Genomic DNA, 22,001 nt, shown 5'->3' with positions numbered 1-22,001 from the left:
CATCCGGGGTACGCCACCTTCGGGAAGTGGACAGATTCGGCGGGGGTAGTGCCATGGTGTGGGCAGCCATCTCACACACTGGCAGAACTGACCTGGTCCACGTGCAGGGCAACCTGAATGCACAAGGCTACATTGACCAGATCCTCCGGCCACACATCGTTCCAGTTATGGCCAACGCCAACGCAGTGTTCCAACATGACAACGCCAGGCCTCACACAGCACGTCTCACAACGGCTTTCCTACAGAACAACAACATTAATGTCCTTCCTTGGCCATCGATATCACCGGATTTGAACCCAATTGAGCATCTATGGGACGAGTTGGACCGACGCCTCCGACAGCGACAGCCACAGCCCCAGACCCTGCCCGAGCTGGCAGCAGCCTTGCAGACCGAGTGGGCTACCATCCCCCGGGACGTCATCCATACTCTGGTTGCTTCAATGGGCAGGCGGTGCCAGGCAGTTGTCAACACACGCAGAGGCCACACCCGGTATTGACACCAGATGACCTTGACCTTGGTGGTGTGTCCTATCACTTACTCACAATGGACTAGAGTGAATTGTGAACAATCCTGCAACATTTGGTAATTATCGGACTCACCATTCAATAATTAAATCAATTCTCCAAATGTTACGACAATGTGGTTTTGCGTTTCTTCTTTTGAAGAGTATATATATCATTAAAAACTATCTAGTTTGATATATAAGTAGTGTTGTATTCATTGACTGTATGTTCTAAACTAGGATTATGCATATTGTGTTGTCAACATAATTAAAATTCATAGAGGTGTGTGGTATTACCGGTATGCCGCTATACCGGTATTTGTTTCTGTCGTGGTACGAACCGGTACGTTTTGTACTGTATCGGTATTCTTTCCGTGGACGATAACTTTACGGAAATATCTGAGAAATAAATTATCAGTGTCATGAAACAAAATACATAATTTTGAGAAATTATTTTAAAAGCATCCAATGTTAATGATTGTTTGTGTTCCAATAACAGAATTTCCCAAAGTATCTAGATTATCAAAACGTTGCCACTAACAAAAACATGGTAGATGACGAGTTTGTTGTTCGCAACGCACGTGCGATATTGGACATTTGCAGGACTCGCCCTGTTGTTCGTCAAAGTCGCAAATTGCGAAAAAATAATAAAAATTGTCAAAAGAATTTTCGATTTGGCGAAAAAAAATTGAGAAAGGTTTTTAATGTCGATTTTTAGTCACCAAACATGCTTTCAACCAATTTTGTTCGACAGTTGTGCCTCGCGGTATAAATAAGCGCCATTTGCATGTCCGGGTGACCCGTCTACTATTCAGTAGTGAACTTCTCGTAAATCTACAAAAATGCGATTAAATAATATGAAATACTGTTCAAAACATGTTGCATTGTTGATACTAAATGTTTTAGTACTAGCTACAACAAGGTTTACTTTTTATTTGTCATGTTTCTAGCGTTTTGTCGTATCAGGTAATGTTGTACAATCTAGGTCACGTGGTGAGTTTATATTACTGAAGTGGGTGTGTTGATAAGGATTACATATTGTTTCTCACATATATACAATCATTATTAGTTAAAACTTTCAAAGTTACAGATTTAATTTTATACATATTTAGTGGGGTAAATTATAATTTATTAATGCTATGTCTACGGATATAATATATATATTTTTTAATATTTATCCACAGAACCCCTGTTTACATTTGTTATATGTCCCAACCACAGGGATGATGTGACAGAGTTACAATACAAATACTGATATAATATTAGCACCGGCATGATACATCCCTCCGCCCCTGGCAGAGAAACATACAAAAGTCTCGGATCACGTTGCAATGAATTTATGAAATTGAAAGACGGTTTTTTTTCAGTTGTGAACGTCTGAAAGACAGTCACACGCCAGTGTTTTGACAACAATAACCTATAAAGACGTTTTCTTTTAGTTTGTATTTCTTTTGGGTGAATGGCTATAATCTTCAGTTGGATACCAAAACAATTATAAATAGTATTGTGTAAAACATACATAAACGTTAGGAGAAGGGGAGTTAGGCGCTTTAAAAAAGACAACACGAAAGCCCAACTATCTCATTTTTATTCATAAAATAAAATACTGCTAGTGTGGCTATTTTGTTTCTAAATTGTTTTTCTTCTATAAACATGAATATATTACCAAAGAGATTAAAGATACAGGCCCATAGCACATAGCCTATATATGGCCCATTGGGTCTGTGGAATTGGCACGATATCTGGAGGGTTGGGGACGTATGCAGAGCCTCTAGTGGGGTGGCACAGGTTACATTTGTTATCTTCATATAGAGCAGAACAAACATATCGGCTACTGAATGTGAGACGTTTTGTAATTTTGATGTATAGTCTTATAGAGGAAACCCACTACATTTTTTTCATTAGTAGTACATACCACGACCTCTGCTATACCAGTGGTGGTGCACATACGTAAATGAGAAATAGCCCAATGGGGCACCGACTGGGATCGATCCTAGACCTACCACGCGTTCGACCGAGTGTTTTACCACTGGGCTATGGCCCGTACTAGACATCGGGGGCCATTCAAATATTACGTAACGCTGGAGGGGTGGGTGGCTGTATGTCCCAAAGTTTTTTAGTGTTACAGGTGGTAGGTGAGTGTACCGAAAAGCGTTACTTAAAACACTATTTTTTATTACTAAAATGTTGTTTTTTTGTTTGTTTTTTGTCATAAACGCTCTACGGCAACACTTGTTTAAACTTTAATGTATTAACGTAGGTAGTAATAGCTAGTTGAAAACACAAAACAATGATTTATAACGTATTAAAACGTATGTCACAAATTTTCGATTGTCACTCTGTAGGCAGTGATGGTTTGGTTGGACCTGTTCTCAGGTAACTCATCCCATCAAAAGTGGTTAGCCTAAGAAGGCCTACTCTGCTGTTCTAGAGCTAGACTTACATTCGGACAGATGCTCTCTCAGTCAGAGATAACGAATACACAAATTCCCGCTCTAATGCCATAATGCTCCTATGTTTGACGTTAAATACCATTACATTAATAATATTTGAGTTCGCGATAACAAATATTTTACATATTAATCACTAATGCACTAATGTTTCTAAACAAGAACATAAAATAAATTCAGTAATCCAGATAATAATCACTGGAATTGACACATTACATGATTTATTCAGACATTTATAGGTTTTTGGAGTTTGTTTATTCTTGAAACTAAATTGATGTCAAGACGATTAAACTTTAACTAACTTGAACAATAATGCATTGTAGCAAACTTAAAACATAAAGGGACCTGCTTGCCTGGGTCATCACCTGAAATAAAAGTAGCTATATAAAAGTTACTTGTAGTTAATAGCTACTGGTATAATTAAAATGGTGATAATAGAATACATTCGTTTAAACTTTGGCATTGTCATTATTTTTCCAGTTCAACTGAAATGATAACTATAGAATTCATCCATCTGTTATGTTTATTTCATTTTCATTATAAGGCCTTAAAATACAACAAGGCTGTACAACTATGTTCTACCTATAAGTATTAGCTATTCTCTAAATTAGATTATTAGTCCTGCTTAATGCTTACTCAACTTTAGACGGAAATAGAGTGTAAATTGAAACAGTCAAAATCTTTACTGGTAGATATTTCATTGTAGTATGTCATATATGTTTGGCCCCTAAGTTCAAAGGCGCATAAATGACATTGTATGTTGAGCAATTATTGTATCACTGGTATGATGTCATTACTAATGTGGTATACCGTGGTACCTTACAAAAAACCGAGGTATACCGTGGTACGTTTTTTTCGCGGTACCCAACCTTAAAAATTCATATTCGCCTAAAAATTCATATTCGCTTTAACTAGGAATGGATCTTCTGACTAAAATCACTCTGACAAATTTTAAACACAACCATTTTCTGAGAATGTACATGGAATTTTCCACTCCGCTACATGGGACTGACTTTATATTCAACCAGCATACACGTGTGTGGAAACATTAATACATTAATTGTATAAAAGAGAAACGAGACATTTTCCAATGTTATAAAGTGAGGATAAACAGGTTTGAATGTTATTATAACACGTTTTCGATTAAAAGAGACTATTAATGACCTAAATAAAAAGAAAGATCAGAAATGCATTGAATATACAGACGATGATTTTGCAAACAAGAAAATGCATTTAATATGTAATTTTAGTCTAATCGGAAATATCTTAACAATGGTAGCAAACTGAGAGCAGTCTCTTTAGGAACCATGTTAATATTATATTAGTTCTGACTACTGTATGAGTAATATGCCTATATATATGCCTATATGCCTATATATATATATATATATATATATATATATATATATATATATATGAATATCTGGAATAAACTGTTCAGTTGGATTTGGTCACGTTCATACTTTGTGTATTAATTCGCCGAGTTGTTATCATCATGGACTCTCAAATGTTTTATGAATTAAAGTAGTAGCTAGGTTGGGACCCTTAGGTATATATACGTTGTGCTTTTATTTTGTGACAAATACAGTAGACGTGTTTCAGCCAAACACCACTGTTAAAATGTTGCATCTTAACGATGGCTGCATGCATTCATTCCAGTGAGATCTGTCATATTGTAGTTTTGATTTAATAAACTGGTCTTTGTGGCGGTACAAGGAGGGTGTGTTGTCCGGCAGGGATCTCCCCGGGAGTGCCTATCCATGGAATCGTCCACTAGTTTGCCAAATGCCCATTCAATTCTGCATTGTGCAAAGATACGGTCTTGGTCGTGGTTAACGGTTTTGTCGTTCAGATTTGTACTACAGCAAATATTAGGAAGAATATGAAAATGGCTTCTTAATATTTCAGGATAAGTAGTCGTTCATCAAGTAAAATATAACACAAAAATGTAGCATATCAAATTAATACTCACAGTACACTGTCAGTGTGAACTGTTTAGCTTTAGACATTGGTATAGCAGAGTTGGTCGCTGTACACGTGTACACATTCCCTGTCTGACTCCTGTTGATGTTTGTCAGTGTTAACCGAGATGTTGGTGAGATCTGTTGATTTCCCAGAGTCCAAGAATAGGAACATGGTGGATTACAACTAGCAGCAGCACACGTTACAGTCAGACTGTCTCCTTCTACTACAGACCCAGGTGGTGGAGGATTGAGTGTAACAGAGTCTGGACCACCTGAAAAAGATAAGAGACACAATATTTCCATTGCATCAGCTATGGGCGTTAGAGAAAACCAATGTGTGAGGCGCTGCACTGTTTAAAGATCACGTCTCAGTAGCAAGATTGGTGCAGGTCCATCCCCTCAAGAAGCACATTGAATGTATGGATTATTACAGAACAGGAATTAACAACTGTCTGGACAAATGACGACCTCCTGACGTTTTATGGTTAAAAAAGTATGTTTTGTTTACATACATTACAAGAGCACATTGATGTATTAACCATTGGCTATTGGATGTCAAACATTTGGTAATTTTGACATATAGTAGCATGGGGTCTTTTATATGTACTATCCCACAAGCAGGATAGCACATCCCACGCTCTTTGGTGTACCAGTGATGGTGAACTGGCTGGAATGAGAAACAGTTTAATGGGCCCACAGATGAGTATCGCTCCTAGACTGCTTTACGAGTGTTTTACCACGGGGCTGCGTTCCGTCCCACGTTTTATCGCTTCCACGTCCCCTAAACTGGCCTCGGTGGCATCGTGGTTAGACCAGCGGTTTACAGGCTGGTAGGTACAGGGTTCGGATCCCAGTCGAGGCATGGGATTTTTAATCCAGATACCGACTCCAAACCCTAAGTAAATGCTCCGCAAAGCTCAATGGGTAGGTGTAAACCACTTGCACCGACCAGTGATCCATAATTGGTTCAACAAAGGACATGGTTTGTGTTATCCTGCTTGCGGGAAGCGCAAATAAAAGATCCCTTGCTGCTAATCGGAAAGAGTAGCCCATGTAGGTGCGACAGCGGGTTTCCTCTCAAAATCTGTGTGGTCCTTAACCATATGTCTGACGCCATATAACCGTAAATAAAATGTGCGTCGTTAAATAAAACATTTCTTTCTTTCTTTTCTTTCTTCCACTTCCCCAGATAAAAACGCGTGACTCCTGGATCAGGAGAGTGATTGTAACTAATCGTTGCATCTACTGACAGTTTCTGAGAAAAATAAAGTCCTAGAATAGTATGCCATTTGTTTTCGTACAAACATGTTACCCTGCGTAACTGCTACTTTTCAACAGTCTTGTGTGAAACTGTACAATAAAACCAATGGTACGAAAGTAATACCTTTGTCTTTCCAGGTAAATAAACATAAAACTATTTAATTATTTAATTACATTTCTATACTTGTTTGAGCAACATGTATAATTAACTTTAACACGATGGCAGACAAATAAGCAAGATTTCAACACGTTGTTTATTGTTAGTCGATTTTGAAAAATAAGTAAAGGTTGTGATCGCATTTGTGGGGTCAAAACCTCCACAGTGCTGTTGCTGGGGCCAATGCAGAAAACTATTTCCACCAATCTACAGATGTTGGGGAAATCAGTTCTTCTGTAGGTCATAATTTTCTGCCACAACTGTTTCATCTGCAGATTACTGTAAAAAAATTCATAGCATTTCTCAAATCCTTCCATTCCCTCTTGACAGCAAAGTAATCGATTTCATGCATTTTTCTTTCCTGGAAATGTGATGCCAACTGGAGAAGAGGTTTGACTTCTGCAGTCCCATCATCTTCATCCCAATTTGCAGGATCTAACCATTGAATATGTCTATAGATATCTGCGTCAAAGCTTGAAAATCTGGTAACCATACATTTCAACAGTTCTGGCAAGACTTTTTCCTTGATGCTTTTTACAGCTTCAATGGCCCCAGTTGGTTTGAACATGTTTGTGTATGATACCTTGTTGTATTCTCTGTTAACAATGTTCCTCCTTGTATGTCCCTGTTTTGGCAAACTTTGGCTAATTGTCGATTCTGTTTCATCATATTCAATGCCAACGGATGATAAGATTCCTTTTACAGATATGTCCTCCTCATCAATCAGATCTTGTATTCTTGATTGCGTTCTTTGCACTTGGTACAGAACTTCATAAGCCATGATGTCCCCTCTTTGAAAGGACAAAGACAGTGGTGTGATGGCATCTAGGACATTCTTAAAGTAGCAACATGTTACAAGAAAGGTGACATTCCTCAACTTCTGCAGGATACCAGGTAATTGTGTTGTTGTTTTGTTTTTCGATACCAAGGAGTTCTCCACAGATAGAGCAAGCATAACCCAATCATTTATCAGAGACTGTAGTCCTAGTAACTGATGGCAGACAAATCTGGTACCGTGGACTTTTTTCACCTTGTACACTTGTACATCCAATGCTTCTGCTGTTGAATGTAAATGTCGCCTGACCTTCGGAGATTTCTTGAACAGGTAGTACAAAGTTATCATGAATTGCTTAACATCAGAGAATGCTTTGCTTCTTTTGGTATCAAGCATGGCATCTTTTACTGCTAATTCAATCCTGTGGGAAATGCAGTGAATATTCACCATCCATGGTCGTGTTTGTGACAATCGTGCAAGAAGTCCTGAGTAAACCCCTGCAAGTACAATTGTTTAAAATAATTAGATTTTTATATGCAACAAAAAAACAAACCCAACATACATACACACATGATCTTAAAGTTTTCATAATGAGTTAAAGTTCCTGATGTCAAACTATACTTGTGGAAACCATAATAATTTTCCATTCTACAATGTTTCTGTGGTTATGTCTAATATAGTTTGCAGGGTACATTTTGTTTATAAAATTTTGATTAGCAAAAGTTGTAATGCATAGAAAATTGATTAGCAACTAGTATTAAATCATTCAGAATTTCATAGCAATTTCTGAAATTTGTGTAGCAAATTGCAATGAAATACCAAACAAATTACACCCTGGTTTGTTTCACATCTAATAACTAGTGACCATCTAATCAATTTGCTCCATTTCTGTTGTTGTTGTTGAACTTTCAACAAAGATACTTCAAGTATCTCTTTTAATCAATTTATTTTAATAATAATATAACTAAATTTAAATACCAGTATTTACAGAGGCACCATCTGCAGCTGCTGAGATTAGAGCATTTGAGTATTGTTCTTCGGAGAGCTTGATGGCCTTGATGAAAACATTATCTATTGCCTGCTTCAGGTTTTCCGCATTAGCTGCACCATATGTATCCAAATCTTGCAGTCCAATGCAGAAGTATACAGGTTTGCCTTTGTGAACAACTCGAACGAAAACCAACTCCTTCTCACATCCTGTCTTCCTGGCCTGACTACCATCACTCAAAACAGAGAAGCAGGTGCTGCAACTCAGGATTTTATTAATGGCAATTCTCTGTTGATTGGCAATATAGTTTATAAATTCAACAGCCTTCTGAGGGGAATCACAGCCTAAAACGAAACCATGTCCAAAACTTAGTGTACATATAAATCAAGTATTTCATGATATTAATAAATTTATTTGCTTGTTTGTTGTGGTGTGTTGTTTATTTTTTTCTATCTTTTGTTTTGTTTTACTTTATTTTTTTAAAATATCAGAATGTTAATAAATATTTTTGTAGCCTTGCTTGTTTTTTCTTTAATTTGTTTTACTAATATAGAAAAATATATATAAATATTAAGGAACATGAAGAAAATGGGGAGGGGGGTGGGGGGAGCCTTTCAATAAATTCAACACATGAGGAAAGGGTAGGCCTACAAGTAATATTTAAATTTTATTATGTATAATAATATTAGTGATTCGCCAGGACCATCCCAGCCTTCATTAAGGTTGTTTTTAAAAAATCAGTTTGGCATGAGTTAAAAAGAAAAGTAAATTAAAAGTGTTCGTGGGGGATGGGATTAAATTTAATGTGAGGTTGTTTAAATATCCAAGAAAAAATATATTTGTAAAACATAGTGGAATTAATAATTTATCAGTAGAACTACATGTGATATAACATGTCATCAACGCACCATAACTGTTGTAAAGCAAAACACATCAAATCTATCCATGTAATTCGGCTGTTTCTATTAGACTTACAGTAGTATTACATTACCAATAAAATAAATTCCTTTAGACCAATGTGATTATATATATATATTATAATTTAAAAAACTAAATAATAATAATAATGCAAAAAAAAAAATTGCAAAAAAAAGAAAGAACACCACCTCATTTAATTATTAATAATTTATGATATAATAATAATAACAATAATACCATGGTCGAAGGTCTACTTCTCGTGCATGTTGTTTTCTCGTGCCCTTTTTCACAATTAACTCTTTTTTTATGAACTTGACATTTTGTTAATTAGTTATAATTTTTTCTTCATTTTATTAGTTGGTAGTATTTTTTTTAATGAAATTAAATCCAAGATCGGTTGTTATTATTCAGTTGGATATTAAAATGACAGTTCTTCTACAGTGTTAAATAACTTTAAAAACATATTTATAAATCCTACTTTAAAAGTTCATTATCCTGCTGTAAATAAATGATAAATGGTCATTTTGTAAGGTTAGTAAACCTATCTTATTTAGTGTTGTATTGTTTTGTAGAAATTGTTGATGAATGCGTCGGGGCACGAAAAGTGGACACCTCACTATAATATTGCAGGCTGACTTACCCGAAATTAACTGTACACCGTTTTCTTTTTGAACTTGAATAAATGACGTAAACGTACGGAGTGGCAAGCCATCAACTGCTATTTGGTATGCAGGTTTTAATAATTTCTTGTATGCGTCTCTGGATGCTTGGTTTAATGAAATGTCAATTGCCGGTTGGCTTCGTGGTGTAGATGCTGACAGTATAGGAGTATCGCCCACTATACAATCTTCATCACCCAATAAATGTTCGTAATCTATAGCCACACGATGTGCTGCACTGCCCAAATGCCTGTCAATAGCATGCTTCTTCACATTTGTCGTTCCTGTGGCAAACACTTCTACCTCTTTTTGAATTTGGCCACGGATTTTCGAGTCCTTTTTTATTTTATCCACATGTTTTCCGCACAACTTGCACGAAATCCTGACGACCATTTCCAGTCCGCGTTTGGTTTCGCTGTTCCAAGAAATCACATCACCTACGGATCACTTCAGAAAAGTACTTAGTTGCACAGAATTACCTTGGATTTCTTTAGACATATCGATTCGAAAATTGTAAATCGAAATATATTCGCATATACAACTTTTCGACACTGAGGTTATCCAATACTCAGTCGTCAATGTCTGTAGGTTAACAATTTCCGACAATACCCGAAAATCGAACGCGACCAACGGGCGGCTCTCGGCTGACAACGGAATCGCGCGAGACATTCCGAATGACAGCATATGGGCCATTCGTAAAATCGAGCAAATCAGGAAACAAATCCTTGACCTTTATACTCAGTCCAATTATCGACATTCTCCCATTCTCGGGTCTCGCTGACCAATCAATAAACAGTTTGCAAAACATAGAAATAAGTCAAATATTTCTATAGACCGGTAGCTATTTTCAATTTTCCGTGGTGCCAGTTCACAGTATTTTTGGAGTAAATAGATTAGCGATGTCTACGTGTGATAACGCGAGCAGTTTTTCGCCTACGCGGAAATCGTTTTGCGCGAGCACACGCGAGCGAGAGCAATTGCTCGCGTCAAACCATAAGCACTGCTTTTTCTCTGTTTGTTCGCTTTTGTTTGTTGATTTGTATTGGGGGGATGGTTGTTTTGGTTTTGTGTTGTTGGGGTTGTTTTGTTTGTGGGGTTTTTTTGGGGGGTTTTTTTGGGGGGGTAGTTGTTTTGGGGGTTGTTTTATTTTTATTTTTATTTTTTTATTATTATTTTTTATTATTATTATTATAAAAAAAAAAAATATTTTAATTTTTTTTTTATTTTTTTTTTTGGGGGGGGGGGGGGTGTTACTGTGTTATGTGTTGTTATGTTGGTTTTTTTGTTAGGTTGGGGCTGATGTTTGTTGGTTTTTTTGTGTTTTTTTTGTTCTATCTCCTTGAGTGTGTTTGTTTCTTCTGTTTGGTTTGTTTGGGGTTTCTTTCTTTGGTTTGGTTTCTTTTGTTGTGGGTTTTTATATATATATATTCCTAACCTGACTGTCAATCCTCTTATCTGATTCAGTGACACACCATATATATATATATATATATATATATATATATATATATATATATATATATATATATATATATATATACTCTTCAAAAAAAGAAACGCAAAAGGGTACAAATGGGTTATAACTCCGATTTTATGTTTCCTACCGGTTCATGCTTTGTGAATATAAGGTCATTGCATGTCCCAAACACATTCCCACGGTTACATTCGATAAAACGCAGCTACTGTACAATAAAGTTCCAAAATGTGAATATTCGCAAAAACGCAGCCACGTGCAAACCATGTCACCACTGCACATGCGTTGTCTGCACTTGCAACATGAACACCGACAGTATAAAAGTGCAGGGTGTTCGCTTGCCTGGCCTCTGTATCTGGCCGACAGTTGACAATCCAGGACATGCCACGTCTCAGTGAACCGATGACAATGCCATCGGCCGACTAGACGCAGGCGAATCCAGAACGGCCGTTGCCAGGGCATTCCATGTGTCCCCAAGCACCATCTCCAGACTGTGGGACCGTTACCAGCAACATGGATCAACACGTGACCTCCCTAGATCTGGTCGACCACGGGTCACTACCCCCGGGCAGGACCGCTACATCCGGGTACGCCACCTTCGGGAACGATTAACTACTGCCACCTCCACAGCCGCAGCAATACCAGGTTTGCGAAGGATATCCGACCAGACCGTACGGAACCGCCTACGTGAGGTAGGAATTCGTGCCAGACGTCCAGTTCGAGGTGTCATCTTAACACCACAACACCGTCGACTCCGACTGCAGTGGTGCCAGATTCATCGACAATGACCTCAACTGCGATGGAGACAGGTGTGGTTCAGTGACGAGTCCCGATTTCTGCTCCGACGTCATGATGGAAGATGTCGCGTGTATAGGCGTCGTGGTGAACGTTATGCGGCAAACTGCGTGCAGGAAGTGGACAGATTCGGCGGGGGTAGTGTCATGGTGTGGGCAGCCATCTCACACACTGGCAGAACTGACCTGATCCACGTGCAGGGCAACCTGAATGCACAGGGCTACACTGACCAGATCCTCCGGCCACACATCGTTCCAGTTATGGCCAACGCCAACGCAGTGTTCCAACATGACAACGCCAGGCCTCACACAGCACGTCTCACAACGGCTTTCCTACAGAACAACAACATTAATGTCCTTCCTTGGCCATCGATATCACCGGATTTGAACCCAATTGAGCATCTATGGGACGAGTTGGACCGACGCCTCCGACAGCGACAACCACAGCCCCAGACCCTGCCCGACATAAACGAAATAACAGACAATACTTATAATAAAAGTTTAACCATACTTACTAATAATAACATTAAAAGTTCATATTTTATTTTGAATTATTTTTTGGGTTAAAACTATAATGCTCAGTAAGACAAATTACCAATATAAAATGACGTCATCAGGTATGAAGTTCCCTAACGACGTCGTAATTTTTACATTAATTGAGAAATAATTAAATTTTCTTTGCCTCTATACACTTTACGTCAATCTGATTGGTCCAGAGGTGCTTACTTTTTTCGTTAATATCTCGATGAACCGAACAAATTTAAGCCACGCCTACTACCCCCCCCCCCCCCCCCCCCCCCCCCCCCCCCCCCCCCCCCGACACGCACTACTTTTGTGCAACAAGTCGGATTATTCTAGCAATCATATTTAGATATTTTGAAGAAAACACAAGTGAAAGCTACAAAAGCAATACAAACAAAGTATACGATAAATTAATGGAAAATGATATAGCAGAGTAGACATGTAGATCTATAAGCATTGATTTAAAAAAACTCTTGTTAATCATGACATGTGACTCGGTCGGTAGCCAAAGAAATCATGAAGGAAACTTCACGCCTGTAACTTACTTGTAAGCGATGTTTTACAGCTGTTGGCGAAAATTAAACGGTTCCACCAACAGCATAAATGTTAGACACGTTCCCTTCATTTACTTTCATAAAAATATAAACTAAACAGGACAATTCCTTCCAATATAACTAAATGATCCGTAAAAATGCACAGCAGCTAGAGGAAATGACGTCATTTACAAAAAATCACCTGATTCAAATAATAGTGAATGAACTTTCGCATTCTTACGCGACATAAGTATCAATGAAGTTTACACAAACAATACTGCAGGTGTATTTAAAGCTAAACAAAATAAATTCAGTTATGTATTGTTAAAGTATGCATATAAATTTCCCCTGCGCGTGCTGTAACCTCACCGTGGTACAGGGGTGTAACATTCTCTTTGAGAATGGCCAATACAGCACAAATTGAAATTTTGAGTAAAAGTCAGTATCAATCTGAGATATTTGTATTTTTGCACAGTTCTTGACACTGTTTTTATTTAAATCTTGAATTTTTGTGTTGATGTTGATCATCACCTTGTTTGTTTGCATTACCATAGTTTGACACCCAATAGCCGATGTATTTTTCGTGCTGGGGTGTCGTTAAACATTCATTCATTCATTCATTTGCATATAAATTTAATTATAAGATTTGACCGCAATTATTTTTTGGTTCATGCAAGTAAGAACCGAAAAAACGATGTGCAACTTTTGTATGATCCGCTACGCGGGGTAATCTAGTGTACACATCGTTTGTTCGGTTCATACTTGTATGAACCAAAAATTAATTGCGGTCAATTCTTAAATGAATAAACTTCCGTTGCTACCCATAGCTGATGCAATGTAATAAAAGAATCCTTTATATGTTTCCATGTGGGATAGGGCTATTCCACCCGAGGGTACATAATTTGTTCCCAGGGATATGTGTGTGTATATACATACATACATACATACATACATACATACATACACATACATACATACAGATAGATAGATAGATAGATAGATCGATACATACATACATACATGTATGTATGTATGTATTTATGTGGTGTGGGGGTGGGGGGTGATCGCGTATTGGTATGCAAATGGCATACACATTTGAGTGTATGTTTATGTCTGTTGCATAAAAGTAGGTCTGTGCTCAATTAATATATGTCTTATTTAAACAACAAATCATACTTCGAGACTTACTTGCGACAATTTTATTACATCTAAATAGGCCAGCTCCTGTTATTCCATCCCGGCAAATCCATTCTCCAGCATCTACCGAAGTGTTGAACGATTTTATGGTGAGAGTCTGGTGTGTGGGCGAGTCTCGAGAAACACTGTAGCCAGTTACACCACCAGATGGCAAACACAGAGTGTTAGCTTTGTAACATGCCATCACCACTAATGGTGTTCCACCATTTGGTCGAAGCCAACGGATTCCAGTAATTATAGTGCCCGCTGTTTCACAAGTCAATACAGTACTCCGTCCAGGATTTCCGTATCCCATACAATCAATCGTGGTAGTTGCCAAACCTGTGATATAAAATATCTTTTAAAAATTGAAAACTGTAAACAAAACGGCGAACTGATACTAACACTAGTATAAGAAGCCATTGGATGCGTCACAATAATTAATAACAGTCTGATCGTCCGGTTTTCAGAGGTATAATAATTTGCGCTAAATAAACACGTTGGAACTGAATGTTTCGTATGCGCCTTTCAGTTTAGAGAGGTAAACTGCGGTGGTAAAAGATGGGTAAATCACGGGACTATGGTAAACGTCCGGTATTGAGAGAATTCCGGTTTCCAGAGGCGCGCGCGTGTGTGTACATACACACAAATACACACATACATACATGCATGCATACATACATACATGCATACATACATACATACATACATACATATTCATACATACATATTCATACATACACATATACATACACACACACACACACACACACAGACACACACACACACACACACAGAGACACACAGACATACATACATACATACATACATACATGTGTGTAACAGTCAACCTCGACATACATACAATATATAGATATTCATACATCAATACATACTAGCCAGTGCCAGGTCTGTCCACTGTTTCGTGCACGTAAGCGGGATCGACCGCGTAGATTGTAGACCCTATGCATGTGGTTGAGTTAAAGAGCATCCTTTTCATGGATGTCTCGATAGTTCAGAGCGCATAGTGGTTAGTCTCGCAATTTGCGGGCGATTCGGTGCCACAGGTTCGAGTCCCAGCAACGGCATGGGACAATTTCTGAGGCCAGAAAGGATTTAATTATCCCCTGTGCCAGTGCGTTAATATCTATGTGTGTAACAGTCAACCTCGACATACATACAATATATAGATATTCATACATCAATACATCAATACATACATACATACATACATACATACATACTACCATTCAGCCTGCCTTGTATTGGTGCACTTTGCACTGGAATCACAGCAAGAAACTACACCTGGAGTTCCGGAAGTTTCGCCAGACAGAACAGTACAAACATAAATAGGAACGGAGGAATGGGTGTGTGTGTGGTGGTGGGGGGGGGGGGGGGGGGGGGGGAGTCGAAACATACACCTACACTATAAAAACACTTTTTAAAATGTATTTTTCGGGGAGCATAACACGATCCACCTAATTTCGTTTGCCAAAGTCTAGACCTCCCCACATCCACCTCCACCCCTTCCTGCATATTTTCCTGCACATGCGCATGTTAAAGTTGATACACAACACAATTATTTACTAACTTTGCTTTGAACTTTGCTTTGAAAGGGGCGGGATGAAGCCCAGTGGTAAAGCGATCGCTTGATGCGCGGTCGGTCTAGGATCTATCCTCGTCGGTGGGTCCATTGATCTACTTCTCATTCCAGCCAGTGTCCCACGACTCAGTGGTATATAAAGGTCGTGGCATGTGCTATCCTGTTTGAGGGATGGTGCGTATAAAAAGATCCCTTGCTACTAATGGAAAAATGTAGCGGGTTTCTTCTCTAAGACTACATGTAAAAAGTACCAAATGTTTGACATCCAATAGCCGATGGTTGATAAATCAATGTGCTCTAGCGGTGTCGTTAAATAAAATAAACTTTGCTAGGAAATGTAGGCTAGAGATTAAACTTTCAAATGTATACCTATAACAATAATTACAATTAAATAATTTAATTTAATTTACTGACAAAAGAACAAAACAATTACCGTCTTCGTGCAATTCAAAATGTCTCTGAATGGAACGACGGACGAATCGGTGTTATAGGTTCGATTTCCTACAGGTATGTATTACCTACAGGTATGTACTAGGTATGTACTACCTACAGGTATGTACTACCTACAGGTATGTACTGTCTATGTACTATCTACAGGTATGTACTATCTACAGGTATGTACTAGGCAAACAAAAAACATTCAGTTTCTGGTCAGACCAAAGTTCCAGAATTGATGCGGCGATGCGGGCATATTTAAACTGAAATCAGAATGCCCGTCCTGGTTCATGCGCTGTGGCGCTTTGGCTCGAAATGCGGTTTTGCGTCATAGCAAGAAACGCCCGGCAAAAATCGACGTACTGTGTGAAATTAAAAAAAAAAAATGTTGACTTGCGATGGTTAAAATCGAAGCGCGCACTGACCAGAGACAAGAATTTTTTTATTATTATTTTTTTTTTTTTTTTTTTTCGGGGGGGGGGGGGGGGGGGGAGAGCCTAAACCCGACATACATACAATACTATTATAGAGATAGTTCATTTTCGTTACGGGTGGACACTTTCCTTTTAAGCATGTCTCGGTGGCTGAATCATTATCTTGGTGGTCTGATACTAGCGATCGAATCGGTGCCAAATGTTCGAGTCCCAGCAATAGCATTAGATGCACATTGTGAGGCCAGAAAAGGTAATTCCCTGTGTCAGTGAGTTAATGCCAGTTGATGTACTAATCAAATCCGACATATAGATACATGTATACATACATACATAGTGTGTGTGACGTTCGTTCTGTCGTACAGTGTAGTTATATTTCGCGTAACCTCGCTGCTACCGCTTCCTAATTTATAATATTAGTTTAATAAATAGAGAAGAACAAAACACTTACCTAGAACGTGATTAACAGCGGTGACAAACACAACTATGTACAATAACAGAACCATTATTAAACTGATCTGTACAGACTAGGTTTCTTCCGGGTAAACTGTGTGCGGTTTTTCTGTAGGTGACAACTATCAACAAAACATCTAGGTCAGACATATATCCTCTAGTACGGTTGAGTGGTGGTTGCAGGACGTAGCCCTGTGGTAAAGCGCTTGTCTAATACCCAGTCGATCTAGGATTGAAAAGACAAAGTTTGTTTTGTTGACCACGCAACGAGAGGACTAATGGATGTCAAATATAACTTTGACTTCACAGGAAACCCGCTACAGTTTTAATTAGCAGCAAGGGATCTTTTAAATGTACTTTCCCACAGACAGATCAGCACATACCACAACGTTTGATAAACCATCCGTCCCATGAACAATACGATCATCCACCGTATTCTAAAGATGGTGTTACAAGGAGACTACCTTGGAGTCATAGACAAGTGCCGCGTCTACCAGACTGAAGGACTCCCAACTTCCTGAATAGCCCATCAGCTCGCCATGACTCCCGCGGCGCAACCCTATCTAGGACAGGTAACCTCCTTTTTGGGGCTTAGTTGGACTTTACATTTGTTTGGCCGCGGATCAAAATTCTTATGTTTATTTTTGTATAAATAGTCCAACGCACTTTACTTTGGTGCCCGATCAACTGCTCAAATCACCTTAAAATCTTTGAATGAATGAATGAATGAATAAATGAATGAATGTTTAACGACACCCCAGCACGAAAAATACATCGGCTATTGGGTGTCAAACTATGGTAAAATGAAACAACAGTGTGATGATCATCATCAATATAAAAATTCAACATTTAAATAAAAACACAGTGTAAACGACTGTGTAAAAATGCAAATATCACAGATATATATATAATTAAAATTTTGAATAAAATTCAGTATCACGTAAAAATTGTAAAATAAGTTCTGGATGGAATCGAAAGGATTCCATCACAGTTCCTAGTCCAAATATATCTTTTCGAATTGCTTTCAGATTGTTACACTCCACCAAAATGTGTCGCACAGTCAGAAGACACTGACAGTACTCACACTGAGGTGGAGGATCTTTCTTTAAGATAAATGAATGGGTTAAATATGTATGCCCGAAGCGGGAACGACACAAGACTATTTCATCCTTCCTGCACTGTCTATAGGAGGACTGCCACTCTCCCAAGACTGGCTTGATAGCATGAAGCTTGTTCGCAAACTCACCGTCCCAATCACGTTGCCAAATCGAAAAGATAAATTTGTTAATACCATATTTAAAATCAGTATACGGTACACCAACCCTGGCATGAGGCAAATCCAAAGCAGACTTGGCAGCTAAATCTGCCTTTTCATTACCCCTGATGCCAACATGGCTGGGTACCCAACAAAATACAATGTCTTTAATGGCAATAGATAAAAAGACACACTTTCGTATCACCATCCCAATTAAGGGATGGTCCAGCTTCATATTTCGTAAAGCTTGAAGACACGAAAGTGAGTCGGTAAAAATAATAAATCTGGATGCACTAGAATCCTTTATTTCTTCTAAGGCTTTAATGACTGCCCAAACTTCAGCACTAAATATCGATGCTGAGTCAGGCAGTCGCATGGAAAGTATTGTGTCTGATGGAAAAACTGTAGCACAAGCCACAGAATTCCCATCCCGTGATCCATCTGTATACACAGGAATGTAATCACGGTACTTGTCTTGAATTTCCATGAACAATTGGTTATAAACTACAGCATCTGTACGATTTTTCTTCGGATGCGCCAGATGAAACACAATTTTAGGTGCTGTAATACACCATGGTGGTAAAACAAAATATGAAGGAGTTTCCAAAGTGTCAGTTAAATCAATGTTGGAAAGCAACAAAAAACGCTTAATGCGAAGACCAAATGTACGAATAGCATTTAGCCTTGCATCAAACAACTTCATATATTTGTTGTCAAACACCGCATCATGTGTTCGATCTGTTGGTAACGATTTAATCTTGGCAGCATACTGCAGCGAAAGCTTGGCACGTCTAGCACCCAAACAAGGTTCGTGTGCATCAACGTACAAGCTCTCTACAGGAGATATTCTAAATGCACCAAGACAAAGCCTAAGTCCCTGATTGTGTATAGGATCTAGCATCTGCAAGTAAGACTTGCGTGCCGACCCATACACAATGCATCCATAATCAAGTTTTGATCTAACTAGAGATCTATACAGACGGAGCATAACCTTTCTGTCTGCTCCCCATTCCATATTACCAATAACTTTTAAAATATTGAGAGCTTTCAAGCCCTTCTTTTTAACATATTTAAGATGGGGCACAAAAGATAGCTTCCTGTCAAATATAACCCCCAGAAATGTAGTCTCCTCCACAACTGGAATTGGATTTTTGTCCAGAAACAACTGTGGATCTAAGTGGAGACCTCTTTTCTGGCAGATATGCATACAAACCGTTTTTGTCTTTGAGAATCTAAAGCCATTGTCAGTTGCCCATTGATGAAGTTTATTCAAACAAAGCTGCAACTTACGTTCAATGATACTCATATTGGACGATCTGTAACAAATCTCAAAATCATCGACATATAACGAGCAATCCACACCAGGTGTTAAACACTGGGATATGCTGTTAATTTTCACAGAAAATAAAGTTACAGACAGGATACTACCTTGAGGTACACCCATCTCCTGTGGATGAATGTCGGACAAAGTCGACCCCACCCGGACTTTAAAAGATCTATCTCTTAAAAATTGAGATATAAAAACAGGAAGACGACCTCTAAGGCCCATGCCATGGAGGTCGTTTAAAATCCCATACTTCCACGTGTTATCGTAAGCTTTCTCCAAATCAAAAAACACTGAAACCAAGTGCTGATTTTGGATGAAAGCTTCCCTACAAAACGTTTCAAATCTAACAACATGATCAACCGTACTACGTCTAGATCTGAACTCACATTGCACGTTAGTAAGCAATTTGTGGGATTCAACATACCAGACAAGTCTACGATTAATCATTCGTTGTCAACGCGATAGGGCGATAACTAGTAGGATTAGTTGGATCCTTACCAGGCTTGGGAATAGGAATAATAATAGCTTTCCTCCAATCAGAAGGAAAGTCTCCAGAAATCCAGAGGTTATTAAAAATATTCAGCAGAACCATCAAAGATGATTCAGGTAAATGTTTCAATAACTGATAATGAATTTCATCCGGTCCTACTGAAGTATCATGGGCTCGACGAAGAGCATCCTGCAATTCCTCCATAGAGAAACGCCTGTTGTATACTTCAGCATTTTCGGATGAAAAATAAATGGACTGCTTTTCAGCTTTAGTTCTGACAGATGTAAAAGCATCTGTACTGAAAGCAGAAGATGAATTATGAGAAAAGTTGTCTGCCAATGCATTGGCAATGTCACGATGAGACGTGACATCCGTATCATTGACAGACAAATGATGAACTGTGTTACTGGATTCTTTACCTTTGATTTTATGGATCCTATTCCAGACAGATTTCACTGATGTTTGTGAATTCAACTTGGAGACAAAAGTTCTCCAAGATGATTTCTTGCTCTGTCTAATTTCTCTGCGAGCCTTAGCCCTAGCAATACGAAATGCATCCAGGTTGTCTGCTGTAGGTTCACGTTTGAACCGCTCAAGCAACCTGTTTCGCTCTTTGAATGCATCTTTGCACGTATCATTAAACCATGGTTTATTGAAACGCTTTGGTACTGCCGAAGTCTTAGGAATAGTTTCATCTGCAATGTCCTTCAAGATGGAAGTGAACAAAGACATGGGATCATCAGCATCAGTAATGGCAAATTGTTGCACACGAGTGCTGCACAGATGCTGAAACTGACCCCAATTTGCCTTCGCCAACTTCCACCTTTGAACCCTTTCAAGTGATGGTGGTCCATCATTCTCCAAAATAATGGGAAAGTGATCACTACCACAAAGGTCTGAACCAACTTTCCAGGAGAAATCAACAAAAAGTGATGGACTACAAAGAGTTAAATCTATGGAAGTGAAAGATCCACTTGCAGAATGAAAATATGTACGACTTTTATCATTAAATAAAAGTAAGTCGTTTTTGAGAATTAAGTCTTCCAATTGGTTACCTCTAATATTGACATCGTCGCATCCCCACAAAGTGTGGTGACCATTAAAATCTCCCATAGCAATGAAGGGAGTAGGGAGCTGATCAAGAAGACCTTGAAGATCCCTAGGATTAAAATTAAAATGATTACGAGGTGGCAAGTAAACTGAACATAGGGTAACAGTTTTATGAGCCGTGACTTTGACAGCCACAGCTTGTAAATTAGTATTTAATGTTACTATACTCTGAGGAATATTTTCATTAACAAGAATGGAAACACCCCCAGATGCCCTATTTTCAGTTTCTTGAAACTTATGATAGAGTTTAAATCCTCTCATGGTAATATGATCAGTGTCCTTCAAGAAAGTTTCTTGAAGACACACTGAAATAGGATTATGTTTTTGAATTAAAAGACTTAATTCATCAAAATTGGGCCTAAGCCCACGGCAGTTCCACTGAATGACTGAATTAGTCATTGGGAGGAAGTATGGGTATAATCTTTTTCTTTGGTGATCGTTTAGAATGTGGATGATCACATGGTGATATATCCATCTCATCATCCAGATCAGCCAAAGATTCATAAGGATTGTCTAAAGGAATGAGTTGCTTCTCAGACTTCTTCAGTCGCCCTGAAGAACAATCCTTATGTGGTGTTTTAGTGTCTTTACCTGACTTAGATTTACTGGGACCTGGCTCCGCAGTCAAACCTTTTGGTGGATTTCTAGAATCCAAAGACACTTGAGTAGACTTGACAACTTTGTTTCTAACAATTTTTGTAGCATGCTTTTGAGCTTTAGCAAT

General features: G+C 38.5%; 1 protein-coding gene across 1 annotated transcript in view; it reads right to left on the bottom strand.

Annotated features, from left to right (window-relative positions):
- Nucleotides 1–17,193, bottom strand: part of LOC121386072 (synaptogenesis protein syg-2-like) — a 31,172-nt gene extending 13,979 nt beyond the window's left edge. The window contains exons 1-3 of the mRNA XM_041516871.1: nt 17,094–17,193; nt 14,186–14,515; nt 4,926–5,189 (exon numbers count right to left, since the gene is read on the bottom strand). Of these exons, the coding sequence (XP_041372805.1) occupies nt 4,926–5,189; nt 14,186–14,515; nt 17,094–17,148 (649 nt within the window). The 5' untranslated portion in view covers nt 17,149–17,193. The remainder of the gene's footprint in view (nt 1–4,925; nt 5,190–14,185; nt 14,516–17,093) is intronic.
- Between the last annotated feature and the right edge of the window lie 4,808 nt (nt 17,194–22,001).

This window comes from Gigantopelta aegis, chromosome 12 (genome assembly GCF_016097555.1).
Source record: "Gigantopelta aegis isolate Gae_Host chromosome 12, Gae_host_genome, whole genome shotgun sequence".
NCBI lineage: Eukaryota > Metazoa > Mollusca > Gastropoda > Neomphalida > Peltospiridae > Gigantopelta > Gigantopelta aegis.
This window is presented reverse-complemented; position numbering and strand designations above follow the sequence as displayed.